At 34.4% G+C, this 24,192-nt stretch overlaps 1 protein-coding gene across 30 annotated transcripts in view; it reads right to left on the reverse strand.

Annotated features, from left to right (window-relative positions):
• eml1 (EMAP like 1) overlaps positions 1 to 24,192 on the reverse strand; it is a 120,750-nt gene that overhangs the window by 74,614 nt on the left and 21,944 nt on the right. For 7 of the 30 annotated variants that reach the window (XR_015512780.1, XR_015512779.1, XR_015512778.1 and 4 more), the window contains 1 exon segment: positions 12,869 to 13,243. The exons of 17 other annotated variants lie outside the window; for them this stretch is intronic. Coding sequence is in view for 10 of the 13 variants with exons in the window: in XM_087289536.1 (XP_087145662.1) it covers positions 12,869 to 12,935 (67 nt within the window). In the remaining 3 variants the exon portion in view is untranslated. 30 annotated transcript variants of the gene reach the window in all.

Genomic DNA, 24,192 nt, shown 5'->3' on the forward strand with positions numbered 1-24,192 from the left:
GAAAAAGTATCAACAAATATTCTAATTATTAAACCTAACTACAATTAAATATTCAAATATAAAAAGGTACATGCAAAACATTAAAATTTTATTATTTTTATTATTAATAACAATTATTATTAATAATATTTTTAAAAACACTGATATGTGCTTATCAGATATTTTCAGCTTCCTGGATCCTTTTATAATGTATTCTAAACAAAAGCACAGGCTTGACTCTAAGTGATTTCCCAGTGGTGCACTTTTAGTTACACAATTTCCATCTGATAATAGACACTCTAACAATAAATACTGAAAAATTCAAGCCTATAATCTCAGAAAGCCTTTTGAGTTAACTCTGGTCTGCACCACACACACTGTACTGTATAAGAAAAAGACATGCACCATGTTTTGCCATAGAAAAGCATTAGCATATTTTACAGCAAAATTTGAATAATCCGGTGTGCTTGACACCCCCACAAAGACCTCTTTGTTTTGAAAGCCCTTGAGAGAGAATGAATGAGGGGAATATTCCAAAAAATCCTCCTTAATGTACAAAAATAGCACAATGGTAAGGCTTCAGCAGGATGAGTGCTTTTAACTATGTTATTATTTTTGTAAATTCATTGAAAGTCAAAGGGGGCAAAATAATATCAGATGCCACAACATTCATTAGCCTACATGAACACACCTTTCTCACAAATAGTTTTATTGTATACTGTCTTTTATTATTTGTTTCAAGGAATGTCAGGTTTGGAAAAACATGAATGTAAATAAATGACAAAATGTAAATTGTGAAGTGAAGAAATACTTTAAAATTGATTTTTAGTTTTGACATTTTTTAAATATTCATAATAAATTATTCCAAATATATTAATATACTACATAGATATTCCAGCAATATTCACAAATACAAAATATTAAAAATAATTATAATAAAAAAATACATTTTATTTTATGTTATTTTTTATATATTTAAATGTTTGTTTTAATAAAGTCAAAAACACATTTAGTAAGTCACATAATAATATGATTTCAGCAATTATAGTAACATGTTTCTGCCACTGAAAGCTAATTCTAAAAAAAAGTTACAGCAACAGACAATTTAGCCTATACCCAAGTCACCTATAGCCTATGTCTTTGGACTTTTGGAGGAAACCGGAGCACCCGGAGGAAACCCATACGAATACAGGGAGAACATGCAAACTCAACACAGAAACGCCAACTGACCCAGCCTAGGGTTGAACCAGAGACCTTCTTGATGTATGCTTGCCACTTTTTTTTCCATCTGTATGCAGTTATTCTCTAATGTTAAGCACTTATGTATCTAATGTACTTCACCTGGTTTTTATGTAAATATTTACTTTTACTTTTGTTAATTGATTTAATGGATGAGGGGTTAGGGGATCTGATTAACAATGGACAATATATTTGCTTATTTATATTTATTTTGTTTTGTCATATAAAAAGACCAATAAAAAGACTGAAAATGAAACAAAAAGTTTCACTTGATTAGCATGTTTACTATATGGTTGAATCAAATGCATCTTTGGTGGCCCATCTTTAAAAAACCTCAAACACATTGACTGACCTTAAACATCTGACCCCAAGCATTTATAAAAGAAACAAACAAGCAAGAGAAAAAGAAAGCGAAAGTGAGCGAGCAGCACTAATGGCTGTCTCAAATAGAAGGCCAGAGCAGATGATGGTGTCAGAATTGTTATCAGCAGTGTAATGGCAGATAAAGAGCCAGAGCAAGTCCATCAGGGCTCTGCCACATAACAAACAACAGTCATGTCAATACATTCACTGGAAGACCACTTTTAGCCCTCACTCTGCAATTTTTTTTTTTTTTTTTTTTTACGAGAACACAGCTTGATCAATAACAGCACAAAAGCCAACATACTAAAGGAAATCAATGGCTAGTTATGAAGTAATCGGCAGTGCTTGAAGAGTTATTTTCTGTGTATCAATATTTATCTCTTAAATGCAAGTGACAGCAAGTGTCATTTCAATGAGAAAATGACAAATAAATGATTCTTCCATCTGTGGCTCTTTTTAACCACATTTGGATTTCCTCCACTCATTTAATTGCTGGCAAAGTTGGTAAGAGCTCATTTCTATAGTAGAGATGTGATTGATTAATCAACAATTTAAACTTTATTTACGGTGGATTAAACATTGATGTCATTATACTATAAAAATGCTTGATTTTTTTAAAAGGGATGGTTCACCCGTAAATAAAAATTCTGTCATAATTTACTCATCCTTCATTTGTTCAAAATCTATTTGAGTTTCTTTTTAAAATTGAACACAATATTTTTTGAAAGATTATTTCATTAAAATATTCAAAACATTAGAAACATGTTATTGGCATGGTCACCAAGTAGAGTGACCACCAGACACACCAGAGGGCACTCTACACATCACATCTGCCACTGAACTGGATTACAAAACCCATTTTGTCCTGCAGTCACACACCAGTTTCAGCTCAGCTCTTGATTACACACTCCGGTCTGGAAAATGTACACTGATTACACACATTACACACATATTTAAGACACTTTCATACACACATCACTAGTGATGGGCAAAGCAAGGCTTCATGAAACACTGAAACAGTCGAAGCAAATGTGTCAAAAATTCAAAACATTTCGAAAACCATCTCTACAATGACACCTAGTGGTCATTTTTTATGTAAAGCTCTGGAACCGAGAAACAGTTACACAAATTGAGGTATTAAACCCCACATTGTAGTTATAACATTCCCTAACTGATTTAGGGAAGTGGAGAGAGGTCCAGACTATCATGCCAAGATAATGGGTTTGAATTGATGGTCATGCAGCTATAGATGATAGTTTTTATGTTCTTGTAACGTGTTTTGTTTTAACAATGGTCTGACATCCAAATGAACACTTTGTGAATGAATATGTCTTTATGGCGAGGGGGCGGCGCCAAGAGCATGGGAACGGAGTGAGGCAGCCGCATAAGTGGATTCACCTGTAGCGTGCACCGGCTTCGAATCCCACGGAAGGAGGTCTGGACTATAAGAGGAGAAACGATGGCAGAGGAAGACGAGAGAGGACCAGGGGCCTCATGTATCAACGCTGCGTACGCACAAAAACTTTGCGTACGCCAGGTTTCACGCTCAGAATCGCTCACGATTGGATTTACTAACAATGAACTGAACGTGGGAATGTGCGCAGCTTCACGGCAGCTTTCTAGCAGGCGTACGCACATTTTTTGTGCATGTCTGTTTTATTTCCATTGGCGACTCCTAGAGGCAGTTGTGTTAAATTGCTCTCTACAAAGTGTCTGAGCCTTGCAATGGCAGCTGTATGAGACGGGTTCAGCAGGTATATAAGGTTCCCATACCATACATTTGACCAGCTAAACATTAAAACACAATTTGCAGCAGTCGCCTGTTTTCCCAATGTAATCTGAGCGATCTACTGCACGCACATTGCTATAAAGACACTATCTGAAGATGAATTTGCATGCGTGAATCAGAAACATTTCCATTCAATAAATGTGCAAATAAAATATGATGCTTATTGATATGAACTTATTGATGATTCCTACTTGTCTTTCTCGTGATAAATAGTTGGCAAAATCTGATATGTAGCGGGGGAAAAAACAAGAAAGAATTCATCAGACGCTGGATTCGAGCCGAGTTCATGCTCGAACAAATCAATTCATGATCACATGCGTCTTACAAGGTGCGCCACTGAGACTGCTAGGGGTACTGCAACATTTTACAGATATAAACCACACTATTTCTATCTTTAATGCACAGTGCGATGTTCAGACCCAACTGTGTTAACCGCATCAGCTAAACTCTCCCACTCTATTTTTTTCTTTTGTTGTTAATTCCGGAGAACAAACTTGCAAATAACACCGCTTTTCTCCGGTCTACCTCCGAAAGCAGCACCTCCATTTCACATTCTGTTCAAAGTTTCTCTTTTTGCTTGATTTTGACATTGCTTTTTCGTTGGGTTTTTCCATTAGCATAGTCATTAGCATATTCATACGGGAGAGGAGGCAGGGAGGGGTTTTGTGCTCGTGCATGTTGCGCTCAGTTTCACGTTCATTCGGATGTACAAAAGAATATGCGTGAGATTCGGCGTACCCAGTGTTTCATACATCTGAATTTTTTTCTGCGTACGCACATTTACAGCTTTGTGCATACGCAATGTTTTAGTAAGATTTCCACGCAAGTCTTCGTACATGAGGCCCCAGGCCTGGACAGATCATTACTTTCAGTTGGAAAACCGTGAGAGCTGCCGTCCGTTTGTTTTGGTTTAGACAGCAGTCTCCGTGAGGAGCTGCCGTCCCTTTTATTAATAAATATTTTAAAACTTCGTTGGTTCTCTGCCTCCTTCTTCCCGGCAGCCAGAGGGCCGTAAACTTCATTACAGTCTTGTTTTGGTCAAAAAAGTAACAATATTAAAATACATCAAGTCATAGTTTTAGTGAATTGTATAAATCTGGATTTGAACCGAAGCCATTTGCAGCACAGTTACTCTGTGCACACGAGATTGACAAAAAATTCTAACCCTGTCAGTCAAACACAGATTCGCCAGGTCTCCAAACACTTCTGAAATGACCAATGCTTTGAATATATTCAGTCACATGACCTGGTGTTTTAAAACACTGTAGTTACGTGGGACTTGGGTGTTTTGGATCATGCTTTAGTGCAGTTTCGAAACACTTGCGCTTCGGGATCTCACATCAACCATCCCTAGACATCAGAGTGATGCAAAGTCTTGTTTCATGAATGGATATGGCGTTTCTTGTTCCTAGACCTGCCTGCCTGGTTTGTTTGTTTGACCATATCTTGGGTTGCCATGTTAAAGAAACATAACCAAAGACACTTTATTATGTTTTGCGCTTTATTCAATTGCACAAAGCAGCAATATAACAGGACCGTATAAGTTATTTAATACGATAAAACATTGGTGCTTCTTCTCCAAGTGATCACGACCTAAAGAATTGTAAGCTTCAACTGTGGCATAATAAAAGCTTCACTGCTTTCATGTTGCATTGCGCTCATCTCTCATCAGCAATTTTTCTAGTGCGCTAACATATTTTACCCTGACAGCTTTCAGTCTTACTCTGCTTCATTCTACCACCATGATAATAAGTTTTGAATACTTTAGCTTATCCATGAACATGATATCTGCAGAAGACTCATGGGATGACTCATAGGTAATTAAGACCATGTTTCCACACTCCACACAAACTTTGTTTGTTGTGAATATGTGCCTTCTAGTTGTGAAAATACCTACGGTGCCTTTAAATGGTTCTATTAACCTTATACTAACCTTTTATTTACAGTAAAAACATTTTCCTTTGTGTGAGCATGCTCAAGTTGAGTGTCATATACACATTTATAGTATTTATACAATAATAGACTGAAGTCACTGCATTATTAATTATTGTTTTTTTTGTGTGTGTGCATGCAAATTGATATTCTTTGTTTATAGGCATTTGTTGTTCCTCCTCGCCTTAAGATTTTTTTGTTTGTATGGTAACGTGAGCAGGCCTTTAATCCTAATCCTGCTGCACATGCCTCCATCAGTGGCTCAGAGGATAGCCAGTAAGAAGAGAGCTTCGACTGCCAAGAACACTTCTCTGGCAGCGGCCACTGAATGACACAACCACAGTTAGAAAAACACTGGGACGCCTGCGAGAGTTTTAGATGCCAGAACACCAGATATCCTGCTACTCAATTTGCCAAATCTACTCATCATCATCAGAGTTGAAATGAGGGAGGACATGAAGTCACATTCCCTCCAGAATCCCTTAGGAAATAAACAAGGTGATGGTCACGTTTTTGGCTGAATGAAAACAATCATTTAAAGGGTAGTGTTGAAAGGAAACTTTGATCAAAGCTGAAGATTGTGTTCTCCTTAGTTCACCCTGTATGAGATATGAATGTAATGTTGTTGATTGTCAATAGGGCTTCACTCATTGGAGAAATCTGATATTGCGATATTTTATTTACTTGCCATAAATATTGTGATATGAATACAGTTTGAAAAGCACTGTTTGATGATTTTTTGAGGAGTTTAACAGTATTCAGATACAGAAATGGAATAATCTCAATGCAAAAAAAAAAAAAAAAAAAGATTTTCTTAATGCTTTGTCTCATTTCTAATCCAAATATCAAAAAGTTTTTAGAGCAAGTAAAAATACTGTTTTGTTTCCAACGTCAAAAGAAGTCAAAATTAAGAGTTAAAACAAATTAAATTATCTACCAGTGGGGTGAGTAAAATAATTTTCGCTTTGAAATGCAGATTTGTGGACTAGAAACTCTTTTTTTGCATAAATATTATAAATTTCATATAACTACAGTAACTGAATACAATTCTGTAGCTCTTGGTCAACTATAATTCAGGCCCAGCATTGCATATCCTGTGATGTGACTATTGAGGACACACACACATTGCGATATCGATGCCGAAACAATAAATTGTGCAGCCCTAATTGTCAATGCAATGAAAGATAAATCTATTAAGTTATATCAGTGTCACACAATGGGGACTGATTTTATTGAAGCATGAGCATACATTACTGTTATCAAAACACTGCAGCATTTCTGTGAGTAAACAAAGTAATCCATCAAGTCAAGCAAGCAATCAAGTCATAAGATTATGGAAGTAAAATGATACCAAGTGAAATCTTTTAGTAATATTATATAGTTAAAGTTATTTAGTAATATATATAGTTAAAAATAAGTATTTATTATTTTACAAAATTGGTTATTGTTGAGCAATTCCACAAGAAAAGTACAATATTGATAGAAAATCCTATAGTGTTTTGAACAATACTATAGTAAAAGTAGTTTTTTATTCTGTTGAGGTGATTCAAGTTGCTATGGTAACACAACAACTATAGCAATATAAACAAATTACCCATCCTACAATAATCCCAATTCAACTATAGGGTATTTTACAAGATGTCACTGTTTACTGTGACTATAGTACACTACAGTATTTATTACAGTTTCTCAATTCATCACAGTTAATACAACAGTATAATGTATGCACCCCAGATCACCAGTTGTGCTCTGTGTTTCAGCTGCTGCCATCAGGGCTTCATTTTAGAGTTCCTATTTGCAGGACAAACTTAGAAATTATATTTTATGGTGGCCATTAGGTTATTATATGAGTCCAGCAGGGAGGGAGATGCATCTAAAACATGATGTATTGTGTGTTTTGTGGTAATATTTTGGTAATGTGTACATGGAACTTCGCCTGTGTTATGGCACCTTGCTGCAATTTTAGTTTCCCTAAACAGGATAATAGAGAGTCTGAGTCTAATGTAGCCTTTATTAACAAAAAAGTTAGCAATACTATCATAAAAAATACTATAATTTACTCAGTATAATACACTTTATTAAATTAAGATTTAAAAATATTCTAGTATTTACTATAAATTACATATTTTTTTCATCTGAGAACATTTGTTATATATTCAAAAGGAATTTCAAATGCTTTACTCCTATAGTAATACTCAGACTGATTAACATATAAATTAAAATATAGGTGAAACATTACCATTCTTTAAAATGTGTGAACAATACACACACATTTAAATGCTTTATGAAGGTATAAAGCAGGGGTGCCAAAACCTTTTCTTATGAAGGGCCAGAAACCAAACTTGACTGAGGCTAGTGGGACAAAAATAATTAAACAAAACGAGGGTAAAAAACACGGCAAGACAAGGAAAGGAAACGCGGCGCAATGTTCACAGTTCAGTAAAACGGTTCAACAAGACTCAGCAACTCTTTGTGTTTGTGTGCTGTACGAGTAGTGCTGTAATCAGTCCATGAGCAGCTTCAGCTGTGTGAGTGTTTGCAATTAGACAGGATCTAGCCCAGGTGTGTGAGTGGTGCATGGCTGGATCTTGTAGCTTGTTTGCTGGCAGATTTGAAGTTCTCCAGCGATCTCCATGGGCTAGATCGCTGGAGACTGTGACATTCACTTTTACAGCATTTTTTTTTACATTTTATAATGAACGCATTACAATAAAACAAAAACAATTTTAATAATAATGCAATTACACTGGCTTTTGCCTTGATTTGCTAGCCGATGACTTCTGCACAGTCCTCTATCTATCAAGTGACTACTTACATTTTTAAAAAATAGAGATTCCTTTACAATATTTAATTGAAACATTTAATTTCAGTTGGCTTTTTTGTACCTCAGCAATAAAACAAATAAAAAAAGTTAAAGTTAAATTGTCAAATTAGACATGTTAATCACTGTGTTACAGTCATTCACCCCAACCCCCTCTATCATTCTCACTCCCAGATTGGTTGGTGGACCAAATCAAAAGGTTATAATGGGCCAACCTTGCCCCATGGGCCCTACTTTGGGCCTTTCTGGTATAAAGACACAAAAAGATTATTTGAATAGTTGTTTTCATTTACCACTCAAAGGTTTCATTTACCACTCAAAGTATCCATATTTTTTAAAGAAACCCATGAGCAGTCAAGTCTGAGGTTAGGAGCTCATCTAAGAATCTAATACCATAATATCTGCCTTTGCTGACCCACTATCCTTATATTAGTGTGCTTGGCTGATCAGGAGCTCGTGAAGCGTTTAAGAACAAATGACTTCATAGCAGATTCAGAGATCCAGGGCTGAACACTGTAGTGTCGGATGAGCTCAGATTTCCAGCACACCCTCATTCAACTACCCACAATCCTGTGCTCCAATACAGGCCAAACTCACAGTCACTCACTGGGCCAAAAAACAAAGTCAGTGCTGTCGAAAAGCAGAGCGTGTTTCTTTTCATTTAAAAAATCATGTGAAACATGACATTTAACTGATGAATAAGGCATATGCTAAATGCAAAACACTCTGCCAAGTAGTTGAGAGAGAAGATTGTATAATCCCAACTACACAATCGTAGCATAACTTTAGAGTAAACACAACCCAGCAACCTATGATGATCTCATTAGCCACATGCTAAATCCTCAAACACATGACAACATAAACTAATGTCCCTCTAATACTGGATTTTTAAGTTGGAGTATGAGGTTTACAGGAGATTATGGAGTAAACACATTGTCTAAAATATTGTCTAAAAATACTATTATATATGAATAATTAAAAAAATATGATTAAAATAAAATGTATATATTAATATTATATTATAAAATATAATAAATCAAATGATTATTTGATATTTAATATAATGAATAAACAATAACAATATAATTATTATATTATATTATATTATATTATATTATATTATATTGTATTATATTATATTATATTATATTATATTATATTATATTATATTATATTATATTATTGTGGCATATTATATTATATTATTGTGGCATATTAAATAGCTAAAATCAATCATTTTAGAAGCTAAAGTGTATTTTTAAACCAAAACCAACAATAAAATATACAGTATGACAAAATTATATTAATTTTAAGATACAATATTAGTAGTATAATCCAATAAAATATATTGAATTATTATTATTATTACTATTATTATCATCATCATACTAATTAGGGCTGGTTAATATATCGTTTTAGCATCGATATAGTAATGTGCACATTCACAATAGTCACATCGCAGGAGTGCTTTAAAGTTACCAGGAGCCACAGCTCAGAACACAAAAGAGTTTAGGGTTTCTTAAAGAGTTTATTTAGCCATAATGAAGTGAAAATGTATAATTTGCACGTGTTTTAGACCAGTGACTGTGTAAGCATTCAGGTTGGAGTTTAATGTATTCAGGGATAAACATTTGTACTGTTTGTGACTTTATTAAAGATGTAAATATTAAATTATTTATTCAATAAAGACTATACAGTGTTATTTTATATTTGATGATTACATTTCTGTACCTGAATACTGTGATGTAAAATATTTCACTTCTGTCTATCTAATAATAATACAGAATAATCCCCAGAATAATGCCAATTCTTCTTAATGACTTAATTGTTTCCATATATATATATATATATATATATATATATATATATATATATATATATGGTAAAATTCTATTCATATCACAATAGAAATTGCAGCAAAACAAAATATCGCAATATAAACATTTTTTTCCAATATCATGCAGCCCTATAATACTAATATTTAATTGTTGTTTTGTTTTTCCTTTGTCTGTTGTTATTATTGAGAAATACTTAATATTTACTATTAAAATATTACAAAATTCTTTAATTAAATTGAGTATGAAATGACGGCAAAGCTAATTTAAAAGATAATGTACATTAACAATTTTGCACCCTGCGTCTATTAACCAAACTAATATTGCACAAATAATATACAACAAACTGATTTGTGAAACAATAGTAACCGTTGATTCCATGAAATGAGACTGGACTTATTTTTGCTAAAATTTTTATAATTTGGCATCAACATTCATAAACGCATGCAACAGCACAGAATCACATTGTACATAAGATCAGAGAGAATTCAGTGCTGTGCTGATGTCATATGAGGTCCTTTTATGCAGGAGATTAATGGTGTTTGACAGAACAGTGACACGCACTTCTATTCATCCTGAAACAAGGAAATCCCTCACTAACCAACACATCTCTTCTCCTCTTCTCCTCTTTTATCACAAGCCTCGAAGCGCCAGCCAGCCATCATACACATGACTACAGATCACAATCAGCTTGGCAGAACAACCAAAACACCCACAACAGGACAACAGCTCAACAAATCACAATCGACATCCTCATTCTTTAACCTTAAGACTCGGGTTTCATTTTCAGTGCAGTCTGATGTAAGAATGAGTAAGAGATTTTCGACTAGAACAAATTTGTATGTCGCAAAATAACAACTAACAAACAACTTTAAAGATAGGAACAAGTGATAAAATATTGTTAAAACTGTAAAAAATGTATAAAATTATTTTTTGGCATTGATGGTTCCACGAAGAACCTTCAACACCTGTGGAATCTTTATGGAATCTGTGGTTCTTTAACCCTTTAACTACCCCACCAAGAAAAAAATGTTTGGATTGCAGTTAACACACTCAATGCATTTTTTTTAACACAGTCTATAAATTCTAAAATATCAACCTCTACCAAATTGTAGATATGTCTGTTTATGGTGATTTTTATTAATATTTGAACATTGAATTATGTTTAAAATTCTTGTTTATTTATTCTTTATATTAGATTACGGTTTTTATATGGTGGATTTTGGGAATCTCTTCATCACTTTTAATAAACCACACAAAAAAACACAAAAAAAAAACACATATCCCTCTGTAAAAAATACAATAAAATAGATTTAAAATGTTTATAAAACATAAATAGTTTATAAATATAATTAGTTGTTAAATAGTTTTAAATGTTTAAATAATTATTCAGGTCATTAAAATGTGGTTCTTTGAAGAATTTTATTTATTTATTTTATTTATTTATTTTTTTTCATTTTTAACCAAAATGGGCTTTTTATTATACTGCTGCAAAACCCTTTGTTTGAAGCTTCATTTTTAAGAGTATACACTGTAAAAATGCTGGGTTCCACACAATTCATTCATGTTCTTCCAACACATATTGATAAAGTTAACTTTATAGTTTTTACAAATTTAAGTGGATTGAACATAAAACAATTAAGTTGTCCCCCCAAAAACACAAAAGAATCATGTTGTTTCAACTAATTTTAAATAAGTAGTTTAAACAAGCAGCAAAAATCATTTTTGAGTGTATTTAAACGTTTCAGGTGCTTAAAACTCTAATAAACTCTAATATTTTTTGTAAAAACACCTGCTTTAGAAGTACTAGGCATGGGCCTAGCCCATAACAGTACGTGGTATGATTATCTGCAATCTAGCAATCACAGATCACTTAAAACTACAAATCTGCCAATAAATTGACTACAAGATCCAGTCATGCACTGCACACACATACACACCTGCTTTAGGTCTCCGTTGATTAGACTCACACAGCTGATGCTGCTCATAGACTGATTACAAGGATTACAAAGTCAGCACACAAATAAACAGAAGTTGTTGAGTCCTGTGTAAACTGAACATTAAGACAAATTTCCCTTGCCTTGTCCTGCAGCGTTTTAGACCCTCGCCTTGTTTTGTTTGTTTACTTCTGTCTGCTGACTGCCTTTTGACCATCTGTCTGTTTATTTGACTTTGACTCTGGATTGCCTGTTTATATTTGTTTGCCCCTGTTTTGACCGTTGCTTGCCTGACCATCTCTGTATAATTAACCCTGCGTTTGGATCATCAACTCCCTTTGTGTCAGCATCATTTTATGCAAAAGTATGATAACCTTGAATAGAAATATCATGGCTTCACAGTATTGGGATTACACCACTAAAATATATCTTTTTAAATGTCTGGTTAAAAAACTAAAACTGTTTTCCCCTTGGAATGCAATATATTTTATTTTAAGAAACTTTGAAAATATTTTGGAGCAGTAAACATATCAGGCTAAATAATTCAATTGAATCATTATACTATCATTCTACTATCTTCATTTCAAAAACAAACATTTCTAAAAAGGTGTGTTTGGAGATCTTTTCTGCTGGAGATACTGTTGTCCTAAAAAACTTAAAACAAAATGTAAAAAAAACTAAGTTACATATACCATAGCAAAGGTATATCAGACATTTTTGGCAATTTTAAAACCTTGACTTTTCCAAAACGCAGTATACCTTGAAAACTGTTATCGTTATGCCTAGGAAGCACATCACCTGAAAGCTTGTCAATAGTATCAATGCAATCAAAATGCTCGATTGCAGCTTAGAGGAAAGAACAACTTTGCCTCAAACTAGACTGAAGGAGGACACAGAGGTTATGAGAGTTCCTCAACTGAACTTGAAAAGATAAAGCTCACAAGACGGACAAGAAAACAAGTGATGAGTTTACCATTGCAGAACTGCAGCAGCGAGGAGGTGTCATAGAGACTGCTGTAGCTGGAGAAACCGTCCTCCATTCTCGTCCTCCTCCTTTCTTCCCTTTCTCCGATAACTCCCTGTTACTTTCGCTGGCTGGCCACGGCGGCTCTCTGTCCATTCAACATCCAGTCTTCTTGTGGGGTCAGACTGCCAGTGTCAGCCACCATGACAACCCATTCACCCAAGGCCAACTCAAACAGTAGAAAAAAAAGAAAGGAAGAACATAAAATTGCAGGTCTTCTTGTGCACTTTCCCTTCCCTGGTTTTCCTGTTTGAGAAGAATCAGCCAGGGCTTGAGCTCTGCGAGGAGTGTGTGCGAGAGCTGAGAGTGACTGACTGTTTGTGTAATGTCCAGGACACTCCGCTCAGCTTAAGTCTGACAGTGCTGAACAGACCAATAAGAGTGCAGAGGGTGGAGCCACTCTCAAAACATAAACCCTCCCCCTCCAGCTGACTGAGACGCTGTTCTGATGCTGAATAGGAAACAGAAAGTGAGCCAAACAGAAGGTGGATGGAGTTGTAATAAAAACAAGCTGGTGTGAATTGATATTTAAATTTTGTAAATAGGTATTATCAATACAATGTATGCTTTGTGAATTTAGGAGACCGTATTCAGAAGGGTAGCTGTAGTTAAATCATGGAGTAAAGAGGATTAAGGATAAATGGGTGGGGATCAATCTAAGCTTTCACGTTTCATGGACGCTGACCTGTAAAACACATTTCAAGCTGTTCTGTTATAGAAAATTATATCACAAGGACTGTTTTTATATCTAAACAAACCAATGTTAAAAAATAAGAAAATGAAATGTACTTATTCCAAACTTAAGTTTGATTAATTAAACATTTAACTCGATTACAATACAAGAACAATTATAATATTGATTTATTTTTAGTTTTTGCCCTCATAGTTCACTGACAAGTTTTGTACAGTAAATATGCTCACATATTAGTGAGATGTTTGAATGAAGGGTGCATTACTTGACTTTAAAATAATTTAAGTAAACAATCTACTATCTATGATTATTTATTAAACATTAATGCTAAACAATTGAAATTTAAACACACATTGCCTAAAACACAGCTCTCCGTGCCACCCACCCTCGTCATGATACCAAACCGACCAATCACAAAGCTTATGCTATGTATCATTGTGACGTGTAGTTACATTTTGTTGAGGTGTGCAGGTGCATGCCATAGCTGCGTTGGACCGTACATGTATTCTTGGTAGAAGTATATCAGAATAATAAAATAAGTATAAAACATAATAAGTATAAATAAGCCTTGAAAAAGTGGGGTCATGTGACTCCACACACGATAGGGAAAGCTATTTTAAAAATTGACCTGGAAAAATGAGATTGATTACAGGTTTGGAATGTTGATTTCGATTACTTTTCGATTAATTGCTCAGTCCTACAACAACATAGTAAAAGGTATTACTGAGAAATAATATTACAAAATCTGATCTTTAAATCTGACCTCTAATTGTGAAACCACCAGAAAGTGCTTTCCAATATCTGAAATAATGAGGTTTTTGATTAAACATCGTAGATTTTTTTTTCTCATTCACTTACACTTTTTTCTAAAAATTGCTCATTTTTGTCAAATATGGACAAATAGGACAAACAGTTGTGTTTAAAAAAGTTACATTTAAAAATATATATGTATTACTGGGGCTAAATATTTCCAAATGTAATATTACTAAATTTAAATAAACAAAATAATTCACTCTACAATGATGGGTTGTATTATCCCAACACTGGTTCAAATATGGACAAATACATTTTTAAAAAGAAATTTAAATACATTTTTTTAACCCAACTGTCGAGTTTGTCCATATCTGGTTTAGGGTGCACTCACACTAGGCTATCTAAACTGTCTCCAGGCATGTTTAACCCCAATTTCCCGATTCGTTAGACAAGTGTGAGTGCTCCGAATTGGGCCCAGGCGTGGTTCTGTTGGCCAGCCCTGGCGCAGTTGGAAGAGGTGTGCCAGAGCGTAGTTCGGTTGGGCTTTTAAGGCACTGTTTCACATGGATTTATCAATCATTCTTACTTTTAAATGAACACAAACTGTCATAGTTTAATAAAGATACAAACCCCCGCTGCACCTACAGCAAACCTAATATGTGCAGCATGATGACTTACACGAACATTTATAAATGTCAAAAATTGGTGAACTTTTCAGCATTAATTTGACATTACATATGTGTGTCATTACATTTCAAATGACTTAAAATAATACAAAACATTATAACTACAACTATCTCCATTGTACGGAGCAAGAGCGATTAGCTCCTGTTAAACTGAACTGTCACATCACCGATGACGTAAACGTGCTCAGGCTCGAAAGGTAAAATACAATGTGAGTGCAGGTCGAGGGGGAGAGGGGAGTGGGGACAATTGCGCCTTGGAACGATTCAAGACAACAAGTGTTGCACCAAAACAAAACAACCAAGCATTTTACCATTATAACTAAATAGAATAGAACAAAAATAGTCAGGTGCTATAAGTTAGTTTTGTCTTGCTACATAAAAAAAACAGACATGGGCCGGTATAAGAATCTGATGGTATGATAACCTTGCATAAAATATCACAGTTTCATGGAATTGTGATTACACATCTAAAATATGCTCCTTTAAATGTCTGGGTAAAAAACTAAAAATTTTCCCCCTGGAACAGAATTCATTTCATTTTGAGCAATACTAAAGAAGAAAAGAAGCCTTCTCTCATGAGGAGGAAGGTTTTTGGGGAATTTTCAACATATGAGAAACAATACATGACCTCACACTTTCCAGACTTTATTCCATATTCCAAACAAGCTTGTAGCGTAAAATCAGAGCTCAGCACCGACTCTTCAACCCTTATCAGCCGTCAGACAGACAAAGCTGTCTGGAAGACCATCAAAGAGACACCAAGGTTGGCAGACATAGAATGAGGGAGACTTCTGACTGAGGGTCGTCGCAGGGGAAAACCTTTCTAAATTATTCAAGAGGCACATGCATACAGTGCAATATGCATAAAGATGACAGCGTGGCCTATATTTACACATCTCCAAACAGAAACAGTCAAACGATAAAAAACGAGACAGAAAAGCCGCAACAGCCTCTTTACAGATTAATCTCCCCATCCCCCAATCCAAAATAACAGCAAGTGGAGGAGAGCTGTGTCTTCAATTGGATTTCTGGGTTGTCTGTGTTCAATTTGGCCATGGCTTTACCTCAGACGCCGGAAAAATTAAACAATCAGAGGAGGCTGATTGGATGATTTTCATGTCGTTTATGGTGTTTTTCTTGTCCGGATGCCAGCAGTGTTTTTTTTAAATCTGGCATCAGAGAGTCTTTAGTGTTTATTCCTGTGCCCCATAACAGCGCTGACACAAACAATTCTGTCCGTCCTGCTGAAGATCAAATCAAGGATTAGCCACATCCAGTTTTTTCCTGCTTTTGTCATGTGATGTAGTTTCTTCCTCTGAATGTATTAATATAAAAAGGCCTTTGATGGCGGTTAATTGTTACTTTTGGTTTGGTTGGCAATTTTGAATGTTTTGCACAAATACACTGTAAACCCAACAGTCAACTTTATCAAATTAAATGAGTTTAGTTAACTAAGAATTGACTGAAAGTTCATTTTACTCATTTGAAAAGAGTTTTGAATTCAGTGTTAAAGGTAATGAGTTAATTAAATACCTCATTACATCAACTTAAATTGAATAAGTTCACAGTACTCATATAGATAATTTGTTTTAACTCAAATGCTTTGTAGAAATCTGTTTCCTCAAACAGTTTGAGTTGCCTTAACTTGTTGGGTTTTGCAGTACACAGTTGGTTTGAGTTCTCTTCATTTATTGGGTTTTCCTGTGCTCAAATTGCTTCGTTTACTCAAATGGAGCAAGTTCACAGTACTTATTAGGATTAGTTTTTGAACTTAAATGATTTGTTGCAATCGGTTTCCTTAAATGGTTTGAGTTACCTTAAATTTTGGGGTTTACAGTGTAGTGTTTATATTATAAATACATAGACGAGCATGTTCATGCAAAATCTGGTTTCATATAAAAATTAAAAATATGAAATAAAATAAACAATTTACCAATAAATAACATTTATTGTGTTGGTTTGGGCTATAAATGACATTTTTTCATTTTTTAAATGAATTTTATTTAATTGAAGCAACCTAATTTAATTTAATTTAATTTAATGAAAACTAATTAAATTATATTATTAGATTTATCAGTTGATCTGATTTGTATTTTGTCTTATTTTATTTTCTCAAATCAAATGAAATCCAATCCTCAAAGTCACATGCACATGAAATAAGGTGGCCAAGCAAAACTGACATAAATGTTTCTCTCAAATTTCGATATTGTGTTTTTAATATTTATCATTTTAGGCTTAATAACAGTATTAGTACAATAGATGTATCTACAATCATTTTTTGGTTTATTTTTGCCATTGGCTCCTTGCATGTTAATGGTGGCCCAGGGCAAACAGAGGCAGATCTGGTCCAGTGGTGAAGCTGTGAGATTACAGAACCCCGGAGAGACAGATACACAGCAGGGGGAAGGGGAATAGGCAGGAGAAACACTTCATCATCCCTCTGAAAGTCTGGCATCCCTAGGGTGGAGCAGAGCAGTGCTACACCCTCCCATTGTTCTTCAATTATACAGGTTTTACCTCAATCACATTACAAATATACATGCACATGCATAAGTGCCCTATAAAGACGTAAAAAATGTATTTTACACCCACTATATTTTATTCTCGATTTATAGTTTTGATTGTTTTATGGTACTTTATTTGAACGTTTTAATATTTCATTTTGTTTTATTTATTCATTCATTTTCTTCTCAGTTTACTTCCTTTATTAACCAGGGGCCACCACAGCGGAATGAACTGCCAACTTTTTCAGCATATGTTTTACGCAGCGGATGCCCTTCCAGCTGCAACCCATCACTGGGAACACCCACACATCCTCATTCACACACATACACTACGACAGTTTTAGCCTACACCCAATTCACCTATAGCGCATGTTGGTCTTGTGGGTGAAACCAGAACACCCAGAGGAAACCCACGCCAACACGGGGAAAACATGCAAATCCACACAGAAAGGCCAACTTATGGAGTCAATCTAGGGCCATATATACTTGCAAAATAAAATAAAGCTTTGCAAACAAAAAATGAAGTATTGAGCAAAATATAAATAAAAAAGCAAATCTCCAAAAAATGCAAAGCAAAAATTTATTTTTAAGAAATAAACATTCATTTTGCTAACAAAAATAAAGAACTGCAAAGGAAAAAATAGAGATAAATAAATAGAGAAATAAGAATGTAATTTGCAAACGAAAAAAGAAGAACAGCAAATAAATATTAAACAGAGCAAAAAAAAAACATAAATATTTGCAACATATTTTATAGCATTGCCTTCAAAAAAAACCTGTCCAGTCAATTGCAATGCTCATTTTGATTTGTTTTTTAGTCAACCATGAGTTTTAAGTCAAGGGAACTTTGGCATTTATTGCAGGCCAGAGTTCCCTTGACTTCACCCCCTTGTCAAATCAGGGTCACAAAGTGAAACGTCCAGAAACGTGAAGTGCAAAGTGAAAACAGCATCCCTAGATTGACTTCATACCAACTGACCCAGCCGAGGCTCGAACCAGCAATCTTCTTACTGTGAGGTGACAGCGCAACCCACTGAGCCACAGTACCGCCTTAGTTTAATTTGACTTATTTTTTATTCAGCTGTTTTTAGTAACATTATATATTATTTTATACTTTTACTTTCGTGTCTCATTTTATTTACTTGTTTTATCAAGCAAAATAATTTATTATTGTTTAATTATTGGTTTTATTTTGTTTTATTGTACTTCACTAGGTTTTTAGGGTTTAAATCAAGTTATGTTAGTCTACTTTATTTAGTTTTTTTAATGTTCTGTTTTATTTGTTTGAATTTTCAATAGGATTTTGTTTTATTTTATGCTTTATGTCGCATTGCTTTGACCTGGTAGCACAGTGGGGAGCACAATCGCCTCACAGCAAGAAGATCGGTGGTTCGAGCCTCAAATACTGTCCGTTGGGTTTAGGGCGGGTCAATCTGTGCTTTTGAAAACACTAACGGTTGGATTTAGGGAAAGGGGTGGGTGGAGTAATCTGTTAGTCAGTAAGTCAGTCAGTCGACAGCGTCTCTGGTGGATTATCGTGAGATTAGCAGGTGCGAATGGCACTTGAGAAAGAAATTTGAGATCTGAAAAAGCATACAGGGCGTCCTCTGGCGGATTTGCAAAAACAAAAACTGCAAAAAAACGTAACTCCTGGGACCTATTTTGCGCTCTCCAATAATGTATACAGGGGTACATATCCATAATAAGCCTGAGGTATTTTAAAGATGCTGAGATTCAAACCCTAATTGGTAATACTTTACAATAAAGTTGTATGAGTTAACATTAGTTAATGCAGGAAACATGAATTAACAACAAACAACACATCTATTTAGTTTAACTTATTAAAGTGTTGGCTTCTGTATTAGTTAACATGAACTAATAATGAACAATGAGCTCATTCTGCATTACTTAATATTTGATAATGTTAACATAGAAAATTAAGTGTAATGTAATGGGTTAAAACTCACACATTACTATATTGGCAAGTTTAAATTAACAAAGATTTTGTATTGCTAAACAAATGTGATGTTCATTGTTAGGTCATAGTATCTAATCCATGATTAACAAATTAGTGTATGTGTAAGTAAACATTATTAAGCTGTTAATGTTACAAAACATTAACATTAACAAAGATTAAGTAATGCTTATCATCAGATGTGTTATTCACCATTAGTTCATATCAACTAATGCATTAATTAACGGTAACTAATACAACCTTATTGTAAAAAAGTGTTACCCAATAATTTTCCCGTTAGTTTACAAATGTGAAACTACAGTACGTGGTCTTACAAATCAACAAACGCATAAACCAGCTTTCTTTGACATTTCTTTCAAGCCTTTTATGTAACAGTAGAGTAACAGAGCACAATAATCTGCCTACTGTACATGAAAAATGGCCTTAATGCTCATAATCAGCTGACATTTTCCTCCTCCAGTAGTACAACAGCATTAAAAAGCAAGTCATAAGCAGTGTCAGGAGGTTGTGCTGTTAATCTCAGGGTAACAGAGACCATTCATTGCCTGAGGTCCAAACTAAAATAGCAGCTGCATTTTTCTCTGCTCCAACGTCTGTTCATATTTTAGTCAAATTTGTATGAATCACATATTCAACAAGCGTGTTACAACATCTTACACGTGCAAGCATCCTATTATATAACAACAAATTATTATATACTGTTAATGAATAATGTGAAGAGATGACATACAATAATTTCTACTGGCAATGACATTTTGTACAGGTCAATTATATACAAACAAGCCCTGAAAATAACTAACTGACTAAATAAAATGGATGGATGGATAGATGGATGGATGGATGGATGGATAGTATTTGATGGATACATAAATGAATACTGGATAATCATCTTTCATTATCATCTTACCGCTTGTTTTAATAGCTAAAGTTTTGCCACAATGCTAAGGCGATTTAACACATTGTTAGCATGTTTTTAAAAATGTTGCTAGCATATTTCTTACATATTTTCTCATAGTCAAAACATTGAGCATTGCTAGCATGTTTTAGCATGATTACCACTCTGCTGGCACATTTAAAGAAATTATTTACCTTACTGCTAACATGCTTTAGAACAGCGTTTAACACACTGCTAACAGGTTTTAGTACACTTATACCATGTTTGTAACAAGATTATGCACAAAATTATACACTGAAGTAGTCGTTTGGCACAGAACATATACTTTTAATTCCAACCACTAGCACTCTATCACGTTTTAACATTAATATAATGACATTAATGCTAATACTCATTTGCTAGCTAGAATATAAATGATTCACACATTTATACTGTTTTAATACACTGCTTTACTAACATGTTTTTAAGATCACTTTCCACAAGATTAGCTGTTTGTTTTAGCACATTTCACATAAATGTTACATATATGTTATTTGCATAATTTGTCACACTGCTAACATTTTAATCACCTTGGCTAACATGTTCTAAAATACCACACTGCATCACAATTCTAACATTGTTTACCACACAACTAGCATGATTTAGCACAGTGGCAGTGGACAGGCCAATTTTTCAGCCAACACAGTTCAGCACCATGTCTCAAACTTAACCACATTTGCTTGCATATTTCTAGCATGATTTTCCAGACTGAACTGAAAATTAAGCTCTGCCATGAAATAAATATGGAGCATTTAAAACATATGTAAAAAGTAAACTGAACTGTCATAATATTTTACAATATTAATATTTTACTGCTTTGTATCAACTAAACACAGATTTGGGGATCATTCAGAACTACAAAAAGAAAAAAACTGTGCCGACACTAACATTTATAAGCAATGCAAACAAAAATAATATAATTAGTTGCGTTGCAACAATGAAGCACCAGTATGAATATTCAGTAAGGTTTCTCAAGTTCATAATTCTCTATCCCACATTCATTCTTTCCCCTAAACACGGATCATCTGCTTTTAGGATTGAAATAGCTCTTAAATTCCTCTAGGCACATCTACAGAATTAACTGAAAATCCAGACAGAAAACTACAGAACAGCACACAGACAATGTGTTCAGTAAGTGCTCTAAACATCATCGGTTCACATCAGTATGAGTCAAACAATGCTGGACAAGCCACGGTGACATCATTTAAATGACATCATACACAACTATGATTAATTTGGCAGGCGAAATAGTACCAGTTGAGTGGAAAGAATAAGTTCAGCAGAATTAAGAAAGAAAGAAAAGTCTGGGCCAAATGAAATCAGCTTCTAGGCACCATTACAAAAAGAGCTTAATGGTTTCATCTTTTTACAGCAATTAATACTGAATACATTAAATAAGCAGTAGCTGGGAAAGCATGATCAATACAATGAGCGATAGATACTTTCATTTTATGTTTGGTTTAAACCAAAAACAAAAAAAAAAACTGGAATACATTAAAGCCTTCCTGTGGTGAAAAATTGTAATGCAGTTTTCATCAGTCAACATTGCTTGACTTTCTCCTTAAAACTGCAGTATACCATTTGAAATTGCTATTGTTTCTGTAATGATGGATGTAACTACATGAGTAGGATCCAAATGCAATTTAATAGCATTGTCAGGCAGGCACAGTTCAATACAGGTCCAGATGGTAGAATACAGATGAATAACAAGATTAATGACAAATGTGTTTGGAGCGTGTATAGTCCTATTGATCAGTCCTGAACAGCATCAGTTTTGTGTGTGTGTGTGTGTGTGTGTGTGTGTGTGTGTGTGTGTGTGTGTGTGTGTGTGTGTGTGTGTGTGTGTGTGTGTGTGTGTGTGTGTGTGTGTAATAAAGAGCTGAAACTGGTGTGTGACTGCGGGTCATGAAGTGATATGTAGTTCAGCTGAATGAAAGGAAGTGTTCTCCAGCGATCTGCGTGGGCTACATCTCTGGTGATCATAACACAGTGTTTCTTCTGGGATTTTTTCCAGCTGTGGCGGCAGGCCTTTTTTACACCAATCTACCAACTACCTGTGGCATTATTTTAATGACAAATGTCGTGAGCGCAGCATTACAAGTGATCGCATTTATGTAATAGCCTTGGAGCATGCGAATCTCTGTGCTTGTGCGCCGATTTCCTCTGCTTGTGCACAAAACTTCCTGCACGCCCCCTCAAATATAGGCTGCTCAAGCGCAGATCTTCTTGTGTGCTCTCAAATAAATGCTGCAGAAGTGCGATTTAGTGCGTTTATGTAACAAGTATGTCTCCAACATTTATAAGATTTGCTAGAAATATTTATGAATGTCTCCAATAGACCTACAGAGTGGCATTAATGCGTCCTGAAGTAAAGTGAAACAGCTATACGTTGTGTTTACTGGCCTCACACATCACGCACCTGTCAGTCTGTCAGGTCAGTCAGCACATAACCTTAAAGGGTTAAACAAATGACGCACAGCACTACTATGGTTACAGAAAAGTTCGCTCTGTTATAATTAACCTACCTTTTACATTTTGGTGCGATTATCACCCGCTATTAAAGAAAAAACAGGACTGAATGATTTGAATGAGTAGTTGTAATGTGGCGCCCCGCCATGGAAGAATGAATGTAGCGGAAACCATGTAACAGTTTCCTACTTTCATGTAATTTACATATTTATTGCTTATTCATCTTCATTTTGACATTTGAAAAAAATTAAATTATTACAAACATGTAAGTGTAATACCAGTGCATCAATAATTATACAATATTTACCACATTTGTTTTTTAATTAGACGATAACCCAAAAAATGCACATAATCACTCAGTTGCGCTCATGGACCACAGACTATGAAAAAATGTTACCGACATATAAATGTAACATTAATCAATATATATATTGTTATAGTGCATGCATCTATGATTTTTAGAAAGAAGCTATATTTAGGACTGCAACAACGAATCGATTAAAAAAAAATCGATAACAAGCATGACGTGAAAAATTCAAACTGAGCTTTAGTGCGTTGGCTGGCACTCAGCCAGAGAAAGACGTGTCATATTATCACAGTTATGCAGTGTTTTTAACCAACCAAATGCTTATTTCATGTTTTAGACATGTAAATACACACAAGTACTAGTAAAACAATACATTTAGAGTTTGTAAAAAACACAAGAAAGTCTATGGAAGTCTAACAATCCATTCAAATAAAATTTATCAATGTGTAATATTCATAGCAGATACACGTTATTGAAAGTAACAATAAAGTTCAATCTATTCCTCTCCCAGCTGGTGAACCACTTGCTTGCATGTATTTTGGAAGCAACTGGTGAATTTATAAATTAAGTGATGCTTAAAACTTCTGTTTGAGATTATATCTCATTAAGATTATTTTTCTTATACCCCATCGGCAAATAATTTGGCTTGTTTTAAGCAAATAATCACTTAATTTTGAGGTGTTTTTTTTTTTTTTTGGAAAACAAGACATCATTTTGTAAGCAATTTTATATGTCAAGTATGCATCTTGATTTAAGATTTTTTTAGATATTTGGATTAAAAACAGGACCATTTTATATTTTATTATTATTATAAGAGCTCATGGATGTTTGTGCACTTTCTAAAGATTTTAATTATGTTTTTGAATGAAGGGTTGGAAATAAATGCTTTTTTTTTATCCGATTCATTGAAGAAAAAAAAAATCGACAGATTAATCCAATATTAAAATAATTATT

Source organism: Danio rerio, chromosome 17 (genome assembly GCF_052040795.2).
Source record: "Danio rerio strain M-AB ecotype USA chromosome 17, GRCz13ab, whole genome shotgun sequence".
NCBI lineage: Eukaryota > Metazoa > Chordata > Actinopteri > Cypriniformes > Danionidae > Danio > Danio rerio.